Source organism: Nymphalis io, chromosome 12, assembly GCF_905147045.1.
Source record: "Nymphalis io chromosome 12, ilAglIoxx1.1, whole genome shotgun sequence".
NCBI lineage: Eukaryota > Metazoa > Arthropoda > Insecta > Lepidoptera > Nymphalidae > Nymphalis > Nymphalis io.
This window is the reverse complement of record NC_065899.1, coordinates 12,992,147-13,013,335: the sequence shown is the minus strand read 5'-3', so window position 1 is coordinate 13,013,335 and position 21,189 is coordinate 12,992,147. Positions and strand designations below refer to the sequence as shown.

At 36.1% G+C, this 21,189-nt stretch overlaps 1 protein-coding gene across 2 annotated transcripts; it reads left to right on the top strand.

The window, feature by feature from the left end:
* The first annotated feature begins 1,399 nt into the window (after positions 1-1,399).
* LOC126772136 (calmodulin) lies at positions 1,400-20,739 on the top strand. 2 transcript variants are annotated; one of them, XM_050492313.1, is made up of 4 exons: positions 1,400-1,707; positions 4,959-5,133; positions 17,040-17,282; positions 19,982-20,739. In XM_050492313.1, exons 1-4 carry the CDS (start codon positions 1,705-1,707, stop codon positions 20,008-20,010), a joined length of 450 nt encoding a protein of 149 aa, XP_050348270.1. In that variant the 5' UTR covers positions 1,400-1,704; the 3' UTR covers positions 20,011-20,739. The 2 variants fall into 2 exon arrangements, with proteins under 2 accessions (XP_050348270.1, XP_050348269.1); XM_050492312.1 differs by lacking the exon at positions 1,400-1,707 and adding an exon at positions 4,604-4,722.
* The last annotated feature ends 450 nt before the right edge of the window (positions 20,740-21,189 follow it).

Sequence of the window (21,189 nt, the reverse complement as noted above, 5' to 3'; positions counted from 1 at the left end):
TTATATTCATTTATTGTTTATCAACCTACTTTTTAAAATAAATATCTTCATACAAAATTTAACAATGTCAAATTTCAGAGTCAATTACGATTCCTACAAAAACTCATGGAACATTACGAATATAAAACAAATATTATCAATGCATTAAAAATTATTTACCAAAAAAAATAATCGCCTGTTAACTTTATTCTACCAGAGCGCTTTTTTCATCTTAGACCCTGGATTGGGAAAACGATGACGTCAGTTTCCAAACTTTTCTTAAACTGAATCGAAAAAATGCTACCATATTACATCAATCACAACTTTATGTGTGAGCTACTTGAAAGCAAATTGTATACCGACAGTAAACAAAAAAAAGGGTTAAATCGTCTAACGAAGGGATGCATTACAACATGAGGCTTTAACTTACGTATTTTAATTTAACTACCTACATAAAATAAGTTCACAACTCTTAATTTGTAATTAAGCGGATAATTAATAATTAAGAAAGCGCCTTATTTATAACTACTCGCTGCAAATAACGCTGTAACGCTCTGTATGTGTACAGTATTTTAAAGATACGATTTTTTTTTTACTATATGACAATGGAACCGGCCGGGAAATTGAATAAATTAACGTGAAAAGGCTTAATTAAAGCGCCATCTGGTAAATATTATTTAATCCATACGAACTATTCAAATTTACAGATAAAAAATGACAATTGCTAATATCGATTGCTATCGATTCTTAAAACATCGATAAAATTCTCAAAACTACATGATTGTCTTCGTATAAATTAGCGAATCAAAATTAGGTTGAAAAGATTGTAGTAGTAAATGTTGTTTATGTAAATGTGTGTGTCTTATGTTTTTTTTTAATACTTTATTAAGAAATCCATAAAACAATATCCAACTTAACAACACCACAAGAGCAAAAGTTGAAAAAATTGTTTGAATTATCAACTTATTTAAAGACAATGAAAATGATTGTTTATTCAATATTATGCTGTTGTATAATTTTATTGTACATTGTCTAAAGAGCAACTTATCAAATATATTTATATAGCGTATGTATAGAAAGACGCATTGCCATGTCAGCGACAAATACGCATTTACGACGCGTCGCGCGATGGCGGGAAGCCTGCGCAATCCTGGAGGCCGGAGCTGTTATCTCGTTAAGCGCCGGCACTGCGGCGGGCGGGCGAGGCGCGCCGTGAGCGAACTGGGGCAGCGGGCGCTAGCAGCGGCGCGCCGGCTGGGTGTCGCCGCACCGCTGCCGACGCCGCGCGCGCCGAGCACCCCGTGCGTCCCGCGAGCCGCAGTGACGCATTGCAGGTGCGCGGTGGCCAATCGGCGCGCGCCGCTGTCCGCTCTACGCCGCCGCACCCGCCCGATATAAAACCGACTATCCTTTGCGGATCAAATCTAATCCCGTGGCGTGCGTCCCGAGATATGGACTTGGACGTTCGTAACGTGCATTGAATCGAATAACGTAGAAGAGACCGAGTGAGAATCGAGAACGGTCATGAGAGTGCGGCAATTCGATTGAACGATTCCGAACGATTCCCGCGGCGCACGAAGTGAATCGCGGTCGCGAGTTTCTCGGCGCGACCGCTCGCGCGAGTGAGGGCGGCAGTATCGTTTCAAACGTCGGTCCGTGCGGTCGCTTTTGCGGCGTAGTCTGTGATTTTTTAGTGTAGCTCCAGATAATCCAAGTTAATCTACGATGGTGAGTGTTTTTTCGTCAAAAAGAAATCAACAGTGTCATCGAGGGATCCTTCCAAATCTGCCTTGGGGTATATTTTTTGGTTGTGGTGCATCGGTGTTTATAGTGATGACGGCCTCCATTATTATTGTGATGGCCGTTTTTTACCGCATTGCGGATTGTCAACGTCGCCGAAGTAGTAGTGTAAATTTAAAGTGAGCCGTACTAAAAGCAGCGGAATGTCATTTATCAAAGATAAAGCCCAGTTTTTTTAAACGACAGTTCCGTCGTCTCGAGAAACATCCGTCGCCATAGTTTGTTAGGTGTAATCGATGAAATGACGTTACTATGTACGGAGGCTACTTTTCGGCTTTTATTTTAGTGCTCGCGTCGAGTGTTGCAGCTTGTGTTTTTCGATTATGCACAGAGCAGAGGCTGTGATGCCCGTCGCGCCCTGCTGACGAGCGATCGATCGGCCGGGCGCACCTGTCAAACGCCCATTGACTCATCGCAATGCTGGCTTACATTTTTTTATACGCAATTCATTGAACGGGTTCCGTTAGCTTTCTTCGCAAACTTGAAGCATGGTGACACCCATGGTATGTCGTACTTACTTAGTATGTCACTTAGATTATCTTCGCTGAAAAGCCGGTGTCCCTCGCAAAAGCCAACGAATGTTAGTCAGTTATTTGTATTCAAAACTATTATTTTAAAATAATTCTATCAGTGAAACAATGATGAAACATTATTTACGTTATTTTATTAGATAAATTAATAGACTAAACTGAGAAAAAAAACCAAAATTTATTCAAAATTACTGCAGTAACACTGATCTTAGATTACAAAGAATTGTCAGATGTCTCACTATTGTTAAAAATCTTTTATAGTCACCCTTTCGACAGCTGCATGAATCCCCTTACTAAATAACAAAGTGATCTTACAGTACATATAATATTTAATGTTTAAAATACAAAGTTGCTATTTCAAATAAAGACATATTGCAAAATCATAATCTTTTAATATTTAAAAAATTAATTTTGTTTTTTGATTATATATGACTATTTTATACAGTGCCTTAATTTAATCTACAAATTTAAGTAAACCTTTCATTTTATTATAATTTAACTATTTATTTAATCAGTTTATAAATGAATAATCTAATTTGGTATATAATAAATTTTATGTTGTAAATATTTTTGGGCAATGAGAATTTGAGAAAGAATGTGATTAAATTGAAAGTACTACTTTTTCAAAGATCGTCCTAAAATCTTATCACATTTATACAACAATATAAGAAGTTATTAAGGGATAAATAACTAAGTTGATATATCTTTGTTCCTTATGTAAATTTCCTTTTTTCTTAATTATCTTTATTTCTACATTATTTTGTTAATATTACATTTTAGATATGATGAAAAAAAGAAATTAATTAAATGAAACCTAAACCTAACCTAACCTGAAAAACAAAATTGACTTCCAATAAATTTTAAGCCTATAAAAAATTTCATGCCCTAGTTTTTCAACCATAGAAATGGGACCAAACAAATAGTAATCCCGAATAAATAGATAAATTTCCAAAACAGTTTATAAATGATAAATAAGAAAAAATACAACTGAATTGAGAACTCGTTTTATTGAAAATTTTTGGGATATTTAGTCATCATAAGTATTTAAATAATTAAACATTTAAAATTTAATTTTACTAATAGTCAATTAAGCTTACTAATGAAATTTATACTTAACGATATACTTAGTGTAATGTGTATTTTATAATAGTACAGTATGAAAAAAAAATACCAATTAAATAATAATTTTCTTTTGTTATAGTTTTAATTGTGCCATATTGACTCTGAAAATATCTTTGAAGTGACTATCAAGGGAACATTGTAGGACCACTTGTTTTAAACTGTTTTATTAGTTTTAACCTTGCATTCTGCCGCAGCTAGATTGAACTAAACACTGAACATTTTGGATACACAATATGATCACACACACACATAATATAATTTGCTATTATATATGATATTTGCATACATTATCTAATCAATACCTGTTATATAGATTATTAGGTTTTATTAATCTGAATACCGATATTATGACTGACTAATATTCAATTTAGTAACGAAAATATGATATCGTTACAAGTTTTAAAAATATTCATTAAAACAATTATTTAACACCTATACAATATTTTATGATAGAATAAAAATTATAAGCAAGCTCATATACATTTACATAAATAAAGACTGATCTTTTGTCTTAATTTAAGGGAACAATTAAAGAAACACTTGTATATATGTGTGAATTAAAATCCACACATACTCACTCGGATTAAGTTAAATAAGCTTATAATACAAAAAGCAAATCATATATATTAAAAATGTTTTTTTTTAACATTACTTTTATTTGAAGTAATCTTCATAAAGGCTTATTATTAAATTATAAAATTATAACAGGAGATAAATGTATATGACGTTATCAATATAACATGAAAATATAGTTTGCTTGTCTTGTGTTTTTGTACAAATAGAAGCCACTGTATGCGAATTTACCGTCGACGATACGTTAAGAAAAGATCATGCATAATGATCGTGTTATCACTTATTATGTTTACAATAGAATTTGTGCGAAATCATTACACTTATAACAAAAAATTACTTGTACTTATGTAAATATCTATTTTAATAAAAACAACTAAAATATAATATACATAAAGTTTTTGTGGAAATGGTTTGGCGTTTTTTTTTTTGTTATACGATTTCGATACACGTGTATATTTTAGATTAGCCAGAATATATATTCATTATATGTGTAATGTAACATTATCGTGCGATATATATATGTATTGACAGCGCTATTGTAATACTGCAGTATTTGCTATCTCGTAGTATCTCGAGTGGTCCGCAGTGTGACGTGTCACGAAGTCAAACAGTAATTACTCTCGTAATCTTCATAATAATCTTATCAGTCTAAATATCTCATTAACCGCTCCGACTCGGTCTTAGGCTGTTCTCTTTTTGTAAAATGGTGGTCACAACGGTGGGTTTACTTTTTTATAAATATTAAATGAAATTTTGATGTTAAAAATTTCCACTTTGTTTTTTTTATTGGACAGGTTTCGGGAAAATTGTTTAACTAGAGTAATGGTTTCTTTAATCCTCTATGAATAGATAATGAAATAAAACACTCGGTAGTGGCATTATTTCTTTATACGTTGATACGATAATGTATACAAAAACGTAATGAGATTTTTATATAAAATATTCGTATTCCAGGCGGATCAGCTGACGGAAGAACAGATCGCGGAGTTCAAGGAGGCGTTCTCACTGTTCGACAAAGACGGCGATGGCACCATCACCACCAAAGAGCTCGGCACCGTGATGCGCTCCCTAGGACAGAACCCCACAGAAGCTGAGCTTCAAGACATGATCAATGAAGTCGATGCGGACGGTAAGTGAAAAATATCAATGACGAAATACTTTAGTCACATACTTCAAATAAATGTAGCTTAACTTTTTTATGTATTTGGGCCGAAATCAGTCTAAATTTATTAATAAATATTTAATAAGGTAATTAATATTGAGTGTTGCAAATTCTCACGTAATTCTCAGTATAAAACTTTATCGCAAAAATACAAGAAAGAGATAAGTAAAATGTTGATAAGATATTATGACACAATCAATATATATTCTTTATGAGGACTGGCCATTATGACAAGTTATATTTGGGCCATAACTCGCATAGGTGTTAATATAAAGATTAGTTTTAATTGTAATGGTCTATGTTCACGAAGGAATGTTATCGCAAATCGAAACGTTATCGTTGGCCGTATTTATTGTTGCCGATAACATGCATACATCTAGTCAATACTTGTCGCTCTGGCAATAGTTTTAATCGAGTACTCGAGTCTATTTGGAAGAAGATTACTTTGTTTTAAAAACTCGACCAAAATTAGAAAAAATGTACACGTAGTTACAATAAATCGTGATTATGTCAACCTCTTGTTAAGCGAGGGCGAAAATCCAGCAATTTTTCGAGAGATTGGGGACAGCCGCGATAAATCAGTATTAACTTCAAACTTAAGCCGTGGACAACTTTTGCAAAACTGACTCGAGATATACTACCTTCCTTTGTCATTTTTATTTGTGCTTTCTTTATTTACTAAAGCCCGGTTAATATATTGAGAAATAAACATAGATAGCACAATAATGTGATTAACGATTACGAATTTTTTTATTTTGTCATATTTCTACATTTATACCAATAACAGATAGTAGGTATGGTATCCGTTAATAGCAAGCGAATAGAAGATTCTAAATAACAATTTTACTGTACGTAAGCAAAACTAGTCGTTTTTTTAATATTGTTCCCGGGCATACGCGGAAAATATCAAGTTTTACAAAGATCCTGCTTTGATCAGCAAAACATTAATATCTCCGCCCAAAAGTGAACTCGAATAAAAGTCGAACTTTAGTTTTATCGCGTGTCACGTTACTTATATTGTTATATCGTCTATTTTTGGCCGAGGAACATTAATTCCGCCGTCTTCGATGTCGTTAAACAATCGTCTTGAAACTTGATGAATGAGTGTAGGAAAGTATGTTGGGATCGTCTTGAGCTGGCATCCTTCCTACGGTCTACATATACCTTTACCGGCCATGATCGAGTCGATTTTTCAGGCACGTTAGTGGGCGTCTTAATATATTATCTACTACTGCGTAGGCCGAAGCTTACGTCGCACTTTATCTAATTGTAATTAATTTTTAAGTTAACCAACCGTTACGACATAATTATTTTTATAAACAGGTATTTTATTTATAATTTAACTATAATTAGTATAATGGGTATTGTTATTCCAATTACGTTCATTTCTTAATATTATTGTGTAATATTTTGTTAAAAATTACATGAATACCATTAGGAAAATTATACGTCGCAAAATGTTTTGATTGCGGCAGTAAACAGTAGTATTGCATGATATTTCAGGAAATAAGATGTTTAATAAATGTTTGCTGATCATGAAATGAATCGTTTAATTACACAGAGATTTATAAAGTTTGATTGCGAATCACGTGTTGGGACTACGTTTGCTCTCTACAGTCACAAGAACTTCTATTCGGGGTTGGGCGATAACAATGGTTCTGATAAAAAAACCAAATAATATGACTTATGACAACGGAGATTTGACTTAACGTCAGATGATTGCTTAAATATACAATACATTTATTTTTTTAAACAAATTATGAAATGAAAAACAAATAAGGATTTTGTAATTCTAACTCGGAATTATGACAAAACAATATCACTTATATGAATAAATAATTCTGATAAATATTTTGAAATTAAATGTACAAAGAATGAAGGTTAAAAAAAATCTTGAGAAAAAACCCCAACGCCGGCCGAGCCTAAGCTTTAAAAAGAGAAAGCGTCTGTACAATATCAATGTAAAAATTCCCAAGATCTCGCAGCCTCGGCAATACATCATATGTTAAGAGCGAGGAAGTCGTGTATCAGAATTGGACGGTATTTTCGGTATTGTTTACAATATTATATTGTACGAGCCGGGCGCGACGCGAGACGGCCTTGACATCACATGTTATCAACGTGGCGTCAAATAAGAATTGATACTTTATTAATACGAGGGGTATTTATAACGACACGCACTCACCTGGCCGACGTCTTGGCGCATATGAGCCGTGTTCAATGCCCACCCGTTTAGTCAATGTACGAAACAACGCCAAACCATCAACACTCCGATTCTCGGGAAAGCCATGTCAGAAACTGATCGAAGTCGCAACTTGCTCCTCCTATAATTATTGAGCTATTTTACTGAATGATCTTTGAACCATACAAAAGATCCGATTAAGATTTTTTACATTATGTTAATTATCATCCTAATATGGCACACATCGTTCAAATAAATTTGGTAATAAGAATTTGGCTATGAATAGAAAATATAAGAATCATGCCAAATGTTAAATTGATAGTGCTCACCTCATAGCACTCTATTTTAATGATTTCATAATAATATTGAAGTTTTTGCTTTTATATAATATACTCCTTCGCGTTTTTATCAAGTCTTATTGAAACTTGCCGATCGCTAGAATTTGCGTACATCGAAAATCATGGGAACGAACGTCAGACGCCTGGGTCCGATTGTTTATTATTTTTAGACGCAGTTTATTCAATGGGGGCGTGAGATCTTATATTACCATAACAATTACTCCGTTTATATGTTAACTGTAACGCAATACTTATTAACATCGCGGAACTCTTCTGATGTTGATATGATACCTGTCCATCATCATTGTCTTCGCAGCTCTGACGTCAGTCTAAGGTCATGTTTACGATCTCTCAAACAATTGTTTACGAATCTGCATGCGAATGGTGATCTTAAACATTTACGTTCATATGTTTAACATACAGGATATTACACAATAATAATATAACGTACAGAAAGTGAAAAAAATAACAAATAGAAGTTGATTAAATTGTGTGAAAGGCGATAAGGATATGGGTTATTGGTAATGCGGTGACTGACCGGGAGGTAGGGATGCAGATACTGCGCCAACCCTTAAATATATTGGGAAGGTTAAGTAATTATGATATGACTAAATAAGAAAAAGTAAAATTGACATATGTATCGACAGTTAAGATTAGGCGATGATTATATGGTGCCGACCCAACAGAGTACAAACAACGAACGGCAATAACTTTAAATATGATATTATGTCTATATAAGTTTCAATATTGTCTGACCTTGTGCGTTCAGAGTTTTTAAGGTCGAACTACGATTCTTATTTGCCTAACAAACGGCGGAAAAACTGCTCAGCGCAAAAATCTTCATCAAACTAAATATATCCTTGTAAATACTTCTTACTCGACAAGAAATTGAGTAGTACACAAATTTTCATTGTGTATGAAGTCAAGTATATGAGCAACGCAACTAAGGAAATTAGATGCTTCCTGTTCGGATATAGTTTCGGTTAAAAACCATCAGACACGGACTGTTTGAGATAATCACGTCTTCCCGTCTAAGTAGACATTAAGTTTGTCGTAAAATTTAGCCTAGCTTCACTACCTACATCAATTGGATGGGCATCCAATTGATGTAGGTAATTATAATAGAATGCCATAAGTTCATTATTCCGCTTGTTTGTGAAATATGGCGATGAATACAAGTCGAATGTTTCACTTGTTTGAACATTGTTAACATAATTGGCGTGTAATCAGTTGACGTTGTGTCGTTATTGAAGTCACGTTGAAGATAAACTTCCTGATTACATTTACTAATGCTCTTTTGATTACTTACTTTTAAATATACATATAATGTTTGATATCAGTATAAAACAAAATATCCGATTTAATTATAAGAATGTTCTCGAAAATTAAAACGCTCGCCGATTTGTTTGTATATATGAAAACATTTTCAAATAATCAAACGTGTTAACGGTCATTTTATGACCGTTACGTTCCGCAAACCATTTGCGGTTAATAATGTGATAATGCCACGCTGTCGCAACCGACGACCGCGACCGTTGCAAATTAATTTAACAAACGAATAGCAGGAAAGAGTCCTTGATAAACAAATGTATGTTTTCCTGTAAAGAGCCTATCCTGCCTCGATAACGACACATATTCAATAACAATTACTGTTATAAATTCGAACAAACCAAACATATTATACATAAACCATTTGAAAAGATTGCATGGATACTAAATTGGAACAAATTGCAACTGTCATACAACAAATTAGTATTCGTATGTTTGGTATTTCTTCGAAAAGTATAACGTCGTTTTTGATCTGAACAAGTGTGTTGGGCAAGCTTCCATTTGAAAAGTTTACGTCCATTCTGAAAACGATAATAGTTAATGTTCCGTATGTACGTAAATGATTGTTTACAACTCCCCCGCGGCCAGTCTTGACAGTTTTAGACGGCACAAACGTGGCCTACCCGAACGCGATACGCCATACATCAATTCAACTTCTGTCATCTCGCACTAACATCATATATACAGAAACTATTATTGAACACGACTTTAGAATAATTTTCAGCCGAAGTCAGTTTTTGATTTAATCATAATAAATTGTTGATATGCGACTAATGAAATGTAATGTCTTACAATTAACTTTTGTACAACACTTGGCGCTCGCGTCTACGATATTTGTCACGTGTCTCTCAACGATGCTACTCGCAATCAATATAACATACCAAGATACACTTTCCTCATGACGACGAAACGTTTCGAAGTTATTTTCGTCTTAAAAAGTGAAGTTTAACTTTTAATATTTACAGTCTATATATTTTGAGTTCGGCGTGCTGAGCCGTGGGGTTCGCCAACTCTAAAAGCCTTTCGAAAGCAAATTTGCATCGCCGTTTCATTGACCCCGTATTCTATACGAGATCGTTTTATGACTTTTCGATAGCGCTTTATTCAATGAGATCGCTGAACTGCAAAACGCTGCAGGAATGCACATGTTAGTCACCCACAGCGGAGCAGCTAAATAGCTGGCGTATATTTCTCCAGTGGCCAGGAAGTGCAGTGATTCAGTTAATTGCGTATAAATTCCGTCGAATAACATATTTTATAGAGAGTAAAATTTTATCGACCACGACGCCTTCGTCGAACAAATATGTTTGTCGCACTTATGAATGCAGTCACGTCGGCTTCGCATCTAATCTATGAACTTTCTTATCAACAGTAGCGTTTCATTTATATCCACTTCATAGCATCACCATAACGATTCGTTAAATTCGAATAGACTGTTAACGGATTTCGTGTGATTTTAATGCTGATGTCACACGATGTGTAAGAAGCCGCATGCTTGTCCGAGTGAGACAGAGTTTCGCCAGACGATTGTAACTCTTCGCTACAACGCTATTTGTGGAACAATGCTACAAAATCAAAAACCAACTCGGCTCTTGCGATCGTCAGCTGACCAGAAAAATCGACTTTGCTTTGACCGGAAGACTCATTTATAAAACGTACCACACTTGTACAATACAAGTACAATTTAAAAGTAAACTTTTTAAATTATTGAAGATATTTTTGTGATATACTTTCACAATTATAAATTGTGTTCATTGATATAGTCGAAATAATGTGAAAAATAAGGTTCTAGAAACACCGCTCATCGACAAGAAAGTCAGCTGACGTTGGGGCGGGTGCCGGGGCGCGATCAATACCGTCCGGACGAGGCGGGCTTACCGAATCCAACTAGCTCGAAAACTCGTTTTATGCGCTTAAGCCAGCAATATTCCTGTCAATCAGATTTATCGAGATTTCCCTCGGCTCTTCAAATTTAACATTCTTATAAACCATCTTCTAATAGTGAAATGTATTTCGCTTAAAAAATAATCAGTGTTAAATTGCCAGCACTCTGATCAAACGACCCTGCACAGTCGTCGATGCAGGTAAGCTATTAGCGTTGAGCGGAGGCGAACGACCAATTAACTATTGTACTGGGCTTACGATCCGCGTCTCTCGTCTTGATTGACCCCATTCAACCTCCAGTCTAATGGCAGACATATTGATTTATATGTATCAGATAGTAAATGACGTCATCGATGTGTAGTTTTGTAAGTAAATTAACGCTTTAAGACGACAGAAACAATCGAATAGTTAACTATAGATGAAATAATTAACGTAATGTTAGTAGTTCAAGTACAATTCGTTCCAGCAATCACTGTCAATGAAACATAATTGTCCTAGTGTCACGTGTCAAGTCCTGAGATTTATTATAGCTAAACGTAACGTAGTGAACGCGCATGCGCCTGTTTATGCTTCTAAACTGGGATCACAATATAAATAGGCCGGTCAAGCAACTCGCCCATCGATCGATGTCGAACGACACTGCTCTTAATATGTCAGCGCAATACTTGCGAGTCATGGCGCTTTTTACTAATAAATTCATAACAAATAATAAACCAAGTACTCGAAGAAAAGAGAAGATTTGATCTATCATCATGAACGCGAAGTCTCGAAGCAGTCATTAGTATCGCTAAGTGCTAATAATTTGGTATATTGAAAAACCGAGTACAAATCCTAAAGCTATTTGAATTGCTATTATTAACTAAATAAATACGAACTAAATGAAATTATCTTAAAAGTTGGCGTTATCTAACTACACATACAGATTTACTACCCCCAAGATATTCTTGCCAGCGATTCTGGTTTGTGTCTTATCGTTACGAGACCGTTATAAATTAGACAGAAATGTGGATAATCATTAAGAACTGAACTCTGCTCGAAACGTACGTTTTGATAAATATAATTTTCATAAAATTATCTGTTTTTTCTTCTAAAAAAAATATGTAACATATGAAGATGAGACGTCATCGATAATAATAATATCATTTGAATAAACTGTCAATTCGTCTGAACAGTTCGTTAACGGCGCTCTTGTCGTTAAACACAAACAACAGTAATAAATCACATATTGTAATATTCACGGACACAACATTGAATTTAGATGGAATTCAGAGGGAGGGAAATCGTAAGGAGCTGGGGAGCTGCCAAGATATCGATCCGCTCATCTTTGACTGTCGAGTGGCATTACGGAGACTACATAGCTCAAATGGCTGACCCATTGTCGTCCGTCCGTCGTAGTGGCTTACCGAGTACCCTTAACGACTCTGATTCACGGACGAATTTAGTTTAGCGTTCCATTTTACATCTGACATCATGTTATTGATATAATTTACTAGTCGGAAAGCTACTTGCGATAGGTTATTGATTAATATCTCGGTTGCTTCAGAGTAGTCGTAATTTTTTACAGGAATAAGGTGTAATCATACACTGTTCTCTTCTATACATGTCGACGGTCATAAACGTTTCGAATATAAGGTCGCATGGACGTCCGTGTCCGTTCGATTATTGCCAAGCGAAGTTGTTGACAACACGCTTATCTAACAGTTCTGTGTCTGGAGTCGCAGCGGATTGCAAATGAATTTGCATATTCCTCTGGCGCCGTGCCAGCGCGTTTGTCGCGATTACTCCGCGCACAGTTAGGAGCATCGTCCGAACCGAACACTTTTACCCTAAATATTACACGGATCTTCCTTCTGCCTTCCACGCTACATCTGGCAAACTGACAAAAATCATTCTGATAGTACAGTAAATTCACCGACTATTCACATGTTTTATAACAATGTCCCGTTTGTTTCATTTTATTATCTACAGTGCCTTAATATGAGCTGTGGAATAATACAAAAACTGAGTATGAAAAAACTACGTTCGTCTTCTACGTACACTAGTCAACCGTTCCGCAAATGTCACTATTAGGTTGTCATAAATTATATTCAAAACGTGTTCATAACTCTTCGCTCGCTCGTCCGCTGTCCGCGTGATAATTCCGCTTCAGCAGCTTCCGCGTGTCTCCCCATTTCTATCGTTACATGCAACCGTCGATAATTAAGATTCATTACGTTCTATGTCCGATCCCGGCCGGGCGCGATCTTAAATATAGTCTGTTATTAATACAACGATCCCGATACATTTCTCTTCTTTCTTTTGAATCGCAGTCAGATGCTTCCGTTATTAATAAACTCGTTCGTTCGATTATCTTTTATTTCTAACGCGTAATTTGGAACATATATTATTAGAGTACATAACAATAAATTAAAAGTAAACGGATAGTTATAACTTAGCGTACCTAAAGAGATGACGTAATAACGGAGTAGTATCCAATTATATGAATCGATTGTTGGACACGCATGTGAAGCCATGCCTAATTACGCAGTCCATAAGGAATTTAATACTAGTAGGCAGTGGCCCGCTGACGCCATCTTGACTCACGCGTCCTTGCTCACCGCCTGCTAAGGCTTCGTCTTGTTCGCAATACTGTATCGGCATACAAATTTATCTCTAAAACGTACAAGGTCTCGGTCTCAGAATCGTGTTATTTAAAATGTTGCTTTTAATTATACCATTCATATATGCTCGTCTATATTGGTTTTATCTATAATCGTTTTTAACTTGTCATATTCCATCGGACAGAAACAATATTTTTTCTAAACAAGCACTTTTATTATTGTTCTCACGAGTCCAGTAACTCCGTGTGTTACACTAAGTCCAAAATACAAGGGCCCAACCAAAGAACTTACTTCATAACGTCCTTCATAAGGTTTGGAGTTTTATGTGTCGCTGTAATACGATGTGCGACGTATACGTTTGTTGGTCACCACTGATCGCTGCGCTTAAAATGGCAACTAATTTGTCTATAATAATGTAATTATTTAAATAACTACCTTTCATATAACCAGTAACATTGAAATACCGATTACCTCGCGAAAAAACAATTATAAAGATATGATTAGCGACGGTCTGTGTAACGATTTAATTTCTACTTAGTTTTACTGTTCGGACGGGGGGGGGGGGGGATTACATTTGTAAATAATTGAATAAATTCTGTCGACGTTTAATATTTTAGTGAAACATAGTAAACATTTAGTTATTTATAAATGAGCCGGTATCTCTCGTTTCATGACGCAGTTCGGTATAACCAAAGCCGGCCGCAGACCGCAATAGCCTCATTGTTCAGGATTCACCGCAACACTAAAACATTTCCTGTCCTAATTGTGCAACGAATTAAATAACCGTTATATTTAGCCTTACACAGATATTCTACTTTGTATCATAGCTGTTTACGATATCGTTTAATGTGTGCCAAAATTTATAGCGTGTGTTTACACAGTCCAAGTTATCACGAAGCGTTGGACAGAGAAATGAGCACGGCACCGGCGCGTCCGGGTTCAAGGTCCTGGCGGCCATTGTTGTTCCTTAAACAATGAGCTGACCACCCAGGCGCCTAACTATACTCGACTCTTACGTACTAATTTAGCTATTCCAAAATAGGCGTGAACGGCCTGCGAAATAAAAGGAAGTCTAACTTCAACACTTTATTCATAACGGTAATTAATTTATGCTTATTAATTTTATTACGGCTGAAGGTTTTGGTAAATAAACGTATCTATTACGCATTATTCAACTTAATTTATTATTTTTATTTGTTGTTTTCAAAAGATAAATTAAAAATCAAAAAGAAGCCTACTGTACTACAATCGTCCAGATGTGGCCTAAAAGCGACAGGCATTGCGCGAGCGGGAATGCGCCGTGCATTCTCGAAAGCTCAGTGCCGGTATAAATAGCCCACGACGCCTCGAAAGGTTACCACGGAATTAGCAGCGACAAACTTAACAAGAACTTATTTTTGCAACAGTCTCGCAACGTTAAATGAACGAGACGAAATGTCGCCTTCTTATATTTAAACACGATGACAAGTGGATGAATTGCACTCAAACATGATTTGGTTGAAATGGTAACTTAAATGATTTTATTAATTGTATCTTTGAAATATGAAAACTGATTGATTCAATATAAAAATATAGTGTGATTCGATAGAATAGAGCCACCCCGTCTTACCCGAGGTATCAGAAAGAGCTGACAAAAGGAGTTTGTGTTAAGCTCATCCATAAATCAAGCACGTAAATGCCTCAACTAACCCCTTACAATGTCGGGAAACAATTCACTAGAATAATAAATTCAAAGAGCAGTTGAAGTAAGCATGCATCTAGACCGCAAAATTGTGGGTTTTTTTGTAGCAAACCGCGATAAGAGGTAATGACCGCTTAAACATACAGATCTAGATTTTTTTATAGTTTCGAATGTTCATTGTTTTCGAGTCGGAGCAAATATAGTTTACAGTTACCGAAACAATACATGAAAACCTAAGTCGCATTTACAACGATATCGCGATATTTTAATCTGAAATACGTGTAACAAACGTGTAGTTACAATTCATTTTATGCAGAAAAATTTTATAACTTACATTGGCTCAATCAAAGTGTAAATTAAAGTGTCCGTTAGCTCAATATCAGAAATTATACAAATATATATATATAAGAAACATTTCATTTAGTATTCTATAAAGTCGGTATCTTCTGATTGCTTAAACAGATGTAAAGTTACACAGCTTTTAATTAAAATCTCGGATCCGGTCAATTTCATGGAATAATAAATTTGTCACCTCTCCTTATTAGTTTCCGTATGTAAAGTTGAGTCATTGATAAAGAGTGTTTTTGTAAATGATTTAATCTATAAATAGTCCTTATTATCACCTGCCAATTGTTTAACTGTACACAAAATACTGTATGAATCAAGCATGTTAATTACATACAACGGCATTATATAATCAACTCGATTACATGAAGATTTTGGAAGTTTGGAGAGCGTTCAATGGTTGATAACTTTTCAATACAAATTGACAATATTTGCCATTGCAACATCAACAGTTTTGTTGTCGTAGTTGTAATATGTAGCTCGAATAAATTTCATTGTTACGTCTCGCCGCCGTATATATAATCTTAGAATTGTGTTTCCAGAATTACAAGAATTATTCGCCTCGTAATCTAAGGTATATTTATGGGTTTTCCGTCCATAACTTCTTCATTGTTCGTCTACCAATAAATCTCTCAGTCGGTGACTGACAATTACGAGATATAAGCTTTTGTTCAATAATTGCAAGTAATACTAGTAGCGAAGTTGAATTTGCAAGCTGATTTACAATAATAAGATAAATCACCGCTGCCTTTTTAAACAACATGTACGATGTTTTTTGCTACTCCGATTAATCTCACCCGCTTCTCATTATGTCAATCGATCACTCGGTAAAGTCAAGTTGCAACGAAATAAATTACGTGTATATAATGGTAACGAGTAGACACTCGAAGCTGATTTATTTCGATATCAAATCATTAGCCGGTATTTCTCATCATCAGGTCATTTACTATTTATTATGTTAGCGTCGAAAGCGTACTAATACAATTTTATCGACAATTAATTGATCATAGAGAGTGATGGAATCACAGCGTGGAACAGCTGCGCCGGCGCAATCCGTAAACAATGAAAACGGCTAGCTTCTATTGATCGGGCTCATTAATCTCTGAAATAAATATTAACTGCATTCGTGAAATTCGCGTCCATTATTTATTGTGAGAAGCTTTTGATATTATGTATTAAATTATTTTGATTGATTTACAATGAAAAGTTTTTTTTTTTTTAAATGATTTCTTATCTACCTGAATATTTTTATTTGAGTTATAAATATACTGTATTAACGTCGCCATAATAACGTTGAAATAAAAAATGTCAAAACGGTTATTAATCGTTAAAATTTATGTGAGTTTTTTAGATTTTTATCGTTATATTTTGTATGTTTTCAAGATAAACATAACAAAATGATTAAATCTATATCTTAAAAAATGCTCAATGAATTGACTATGCATAAAATGAAGCTTTACATATATGTCGATGTTGAAAGGGAATAAACTCAATCGAGTGCTATTATTTTGCAGGCAACGGCACGATAGACTTCCCCGAATTCCTCACGATGATGGCGCGCAAGATGAAGGACACAGATAGCGAGGAGGAGATCCGCGAGGCATTCCGCGTGTTCGACAAGGACGGCAACGGATTCATATCCGCGGCCGAGCTGCGCCACGTGATGACCAACCTCGGCGAGAAGCTCACCGACGAGGAGGTCGACGAGATGATCCGCGAGGCCGACATCGACGGCGATGGACAGGTCAATTATGAGGGTGAGTGTCGTGTTCTTGTGCACGTTGTGTACGTGTTCGAGCTGGAAGTGCCGTTGGGTGTACCACACGACATGAATACACCCAATGACGCCTCACATCAATGTTAAGCCTTTGCACTATTAATTGATGTACAATTTCAATTGATGTAGATTGTTTGCGACTATTTCTTTTTTTTTTAACAATGCAGCAGAAAACATTCGTGTCTTGCTCGCGGCATATTCAAATTCCTACATGGTCGTGCTCACAGGAGACACGGCTACTGTCAACTCTTTTCACCGACAAATATGAAACTGCACCACCTTCTAGATCTAGCGCTGACTTGTAAAAATACGACAGCGCGCCTTATAACTAGCAACGGTTTAGTGAAATTGCTTAGAAACGGCTCATATAATTATAAGTGTTGACTCACGAAGGAATCTCACGCCATAAAGATCATGTTTGTTCTAGTAATACGTATGTTGTATACGTACTCTTTGCTTTATAGATATCGTGAGTAACCGAATGACATTCGGGTAAACCGTTGAAACAATTTAAAAATACATTAGGCTGAGCGAAAGTTTTTATATGCTTATTTACACAAACTGATAATTTAAAAAAAAGTTTATTCTTATTAACATAATATTGTCAAGCTAGTTCAGTAAAAGTACCACTATCAGCCAGCAGTAAGCCAGCAATAATCGCTATCCATACATATAATAAAACAGTAGAAACCGTGTGTCTGTACATATGTATAAATTTATCAAAAACGGATGTGGGCGATAAAAACAGAGAAACGACAAGAATGCACGTTTTTAATATATCGTAGTAAAACCCACTTTCTCGCGGTCGAAGTCGCGGGCGCCGGCTAGTAACACAATAATTTAATTAGTCGAAGTGTGAGAACGTGCGCTGTTGTCACGTATCGCATGTACCAAGCTGTCGGAAATGACTGATGTTATCATTACCGTGTACAGTTTATTGCTGGTACCGTATATTCCGATAGTGAAATTTCGTGATAACGCAGTAAGGCCGATGAGATATATACTATAATTTGAAGAACTATATAGATAGGTTAGTATTCTTAATTGACATCTGAATATAATATCATACGAAGTTTTAATACGGTTTAATGAAAAAAAAGCATAAAAACCTACTATAGTCTTCTTGGCTTCATAACTGGCATCGCATTGCTAATGACAGAGATACTTCTAATTATTCGAACAATAATACGCACACCAGGTCTTAAACTCGATAAAAAATACTTGGTCAATTTCCAAACCGCATCATGTATTCGATTACTGAAAACGGATACAAGTGTGTCGTGACGTGTTGTTTACATGTAGTATGTACTATTGTTGTATATTATGGATATTTCAATTTTCACAGATAATACAACTAATTATAGTTTGATTCAATGATTGAAAATCGAAACGAATGCAACGATAGCAAAATATGTAACTCGTACAGACAGGCGGTACTCACTGGTTGGTGGTTTGTGACTCGGTACCTGCGCATGCGTGTAAACTGTCCCGTAACATAATACGACGTTAACTAAAACATCCTGTTTTAGTCACTAATGCATCCGACACGGGAATGAATTGGTAATACACAGACAGACACACACACACACACCTAAACGAACTTTTATTTGAATGCTACACCTACATCAGCAAAGGGCAGTGGCGACGCCAGTTTTTTGGAAACCGGCACTCGACTTATAGATACATTCAAAGCATAATATTTGTATTCAGTTGAAGTGATAACACAATTCAAACAAAATGGTGTAAATTGCGTGGCGCCGCTGCCCCCCCACCCCTCCGCATAGTGCCGTCTCAACCGACCGAGCGTTCTCTCTTGCAGACTTCCATGCGCTCGCGCAAATGATATTCGCGCGCGGCGACGGGAGCCGCTAGCGCGAGGCTCGCCCTTGTCCTTTCGTTACACTAACTAACCGTTACCATGGACGTACCATCGCAGACGATACCAATGTCACCTCGAACTATTCCCTAGTAGTGTGTAGAGAAGGCCTACGTCGCCGCGGCCCACTAGGTACTGACAGTGCTATCTCAATGGTTTGCTGCTCGTTCTTGACTGTTTCTACCTCTGACATGTTAGCTCCCCCGGCTCGCCCTCACCTCTCTATTGTGCCTCCTTAACTGCCGGGTCGCCCGCAATCCCGTCCCGGGCGCATTTCGGGCGACCCGGCAGACTCTGGTGCATGTATCTGTATAGAGTTTTCTTCTAGAAATACCACCTGGCGATCCCTTCCGCGCTTTGCACTTTATTTAGCTTGTGTACCTTCCGACAAACGAGCAGCAAACGTAGCGACGCCGGCCTCCAGGCGTTGTATCCAGACGGTGGTATTTCACGCAATCCCCTTGTAGTGGCATGACGAGGTTCGACGTTCGTTTGTACCGTGTCCGAGGGTCGCCGAGCACACTCCTCCCGAGGCCTGTGCTCGGCGACGGCGACTTTAAACTTTATATCACGATCGATTTAGCGATTCTATTTTGTCTAACAGGTTACTCGTTTTATATATATAATAGTGCATCCTCTGTCTGTCGGTCACAATCTTCTGTGTTAATATCCATCGTATTAATACTTCATCTCTAGACACGTTTGCGAGGGTTCTGTGAATACTTTCTTGTGAACATCTGTCGACGGGCGCGAACGTACTCTACAACGAGAGACTAATGCTATGTACGTTTTGTCTGTTTCAGAATTCGTCACCATGATGACGTCGAAGTGAGCCGCCGGCTAGTGTGTGTGTATAAAGCAGAGAATTTTAATATACGTTTTGTTTCATGACACACAATATTACCATCGTATTGGACCTGCATTTCTCTAGTGTTTGCGATAAATTAATATTGTCATCGTTTCAGTTCAATGGTATATATACCGGTGGGCGCGGCCCCTCCCTATTTAGACTTTAAAGTATTCCGTTAATTTTACTATATAAGGAAGAAAACTTCAAGTGTAGCGGTACAAAAGCGAAACGAGTAGGTGTGCGTCGCGTTGTGGCGGACGGCGGTCCGCGAGTGTCGCGAGTGTGGCGCGTGTGGCGTGCGTGGCGTGCGTGTGTGTGCTGCTCCACACCTTTCCGATACATTTAAATGTAAATTTTTTTCAAGTATGAGATATTTATAAAGTACGTGAAGATTAAAAAATTTAAAAAATCACAAAAAAAATATACCGTGGCCGTAGCACGGCGAGTCACCGCCGCTGTACATTAATCATCATAATAAATGTTTCAATTTAACTAACTCAGTAAACGAATAAATTAGATTTATTGGTACTGCATTAATTGTATCTGTAAATGACTTGATAAATATTATATTTCTATTGTTGGTGAAACTAATTCTATCGAATGGAAAGTACTCCGCTCTGTTATTCTCTTACCACTTTTGATTCATTCTGTTATTAAATTTTACAAAAGACATACTGAAAATAAATGTTTCTTCATTTTTAGGTCAATAAGGATCGGTGTTTCATTTCCTCTACCCATTCCACCCGCTCACCCCTTAAGACACACCCTTGAGATAATCGAATCAATAAGTAAATAGCATACATACACTTCTAGTCAGACACATTTTGAAATAGTAAAAACAATAGATATTAGAATTTGTTTCTAAAATTAATAACGAAGGTTAAGACAAAAATATCTTGTATTTAAAAAAAAAAGTCATCATTATCAAACTGGTATAATGTATGCAGTAATTTTTTAAATGTTAACTATTTTTAATCGTCCGATTAAAAAACTTACCTTATATCCTTTTGGTGTTTGTAATGTAAAGTGCTTATATTTAGAACTTTTATTTGTTATATTATTTTTTTAATTATTGACGTTTATTTGTTTTGTGCCAGTACAATATTATTTTTTAAGTGTAACCTATAAATTATTATTGCATACCTCCTTTTTTATTGGCTT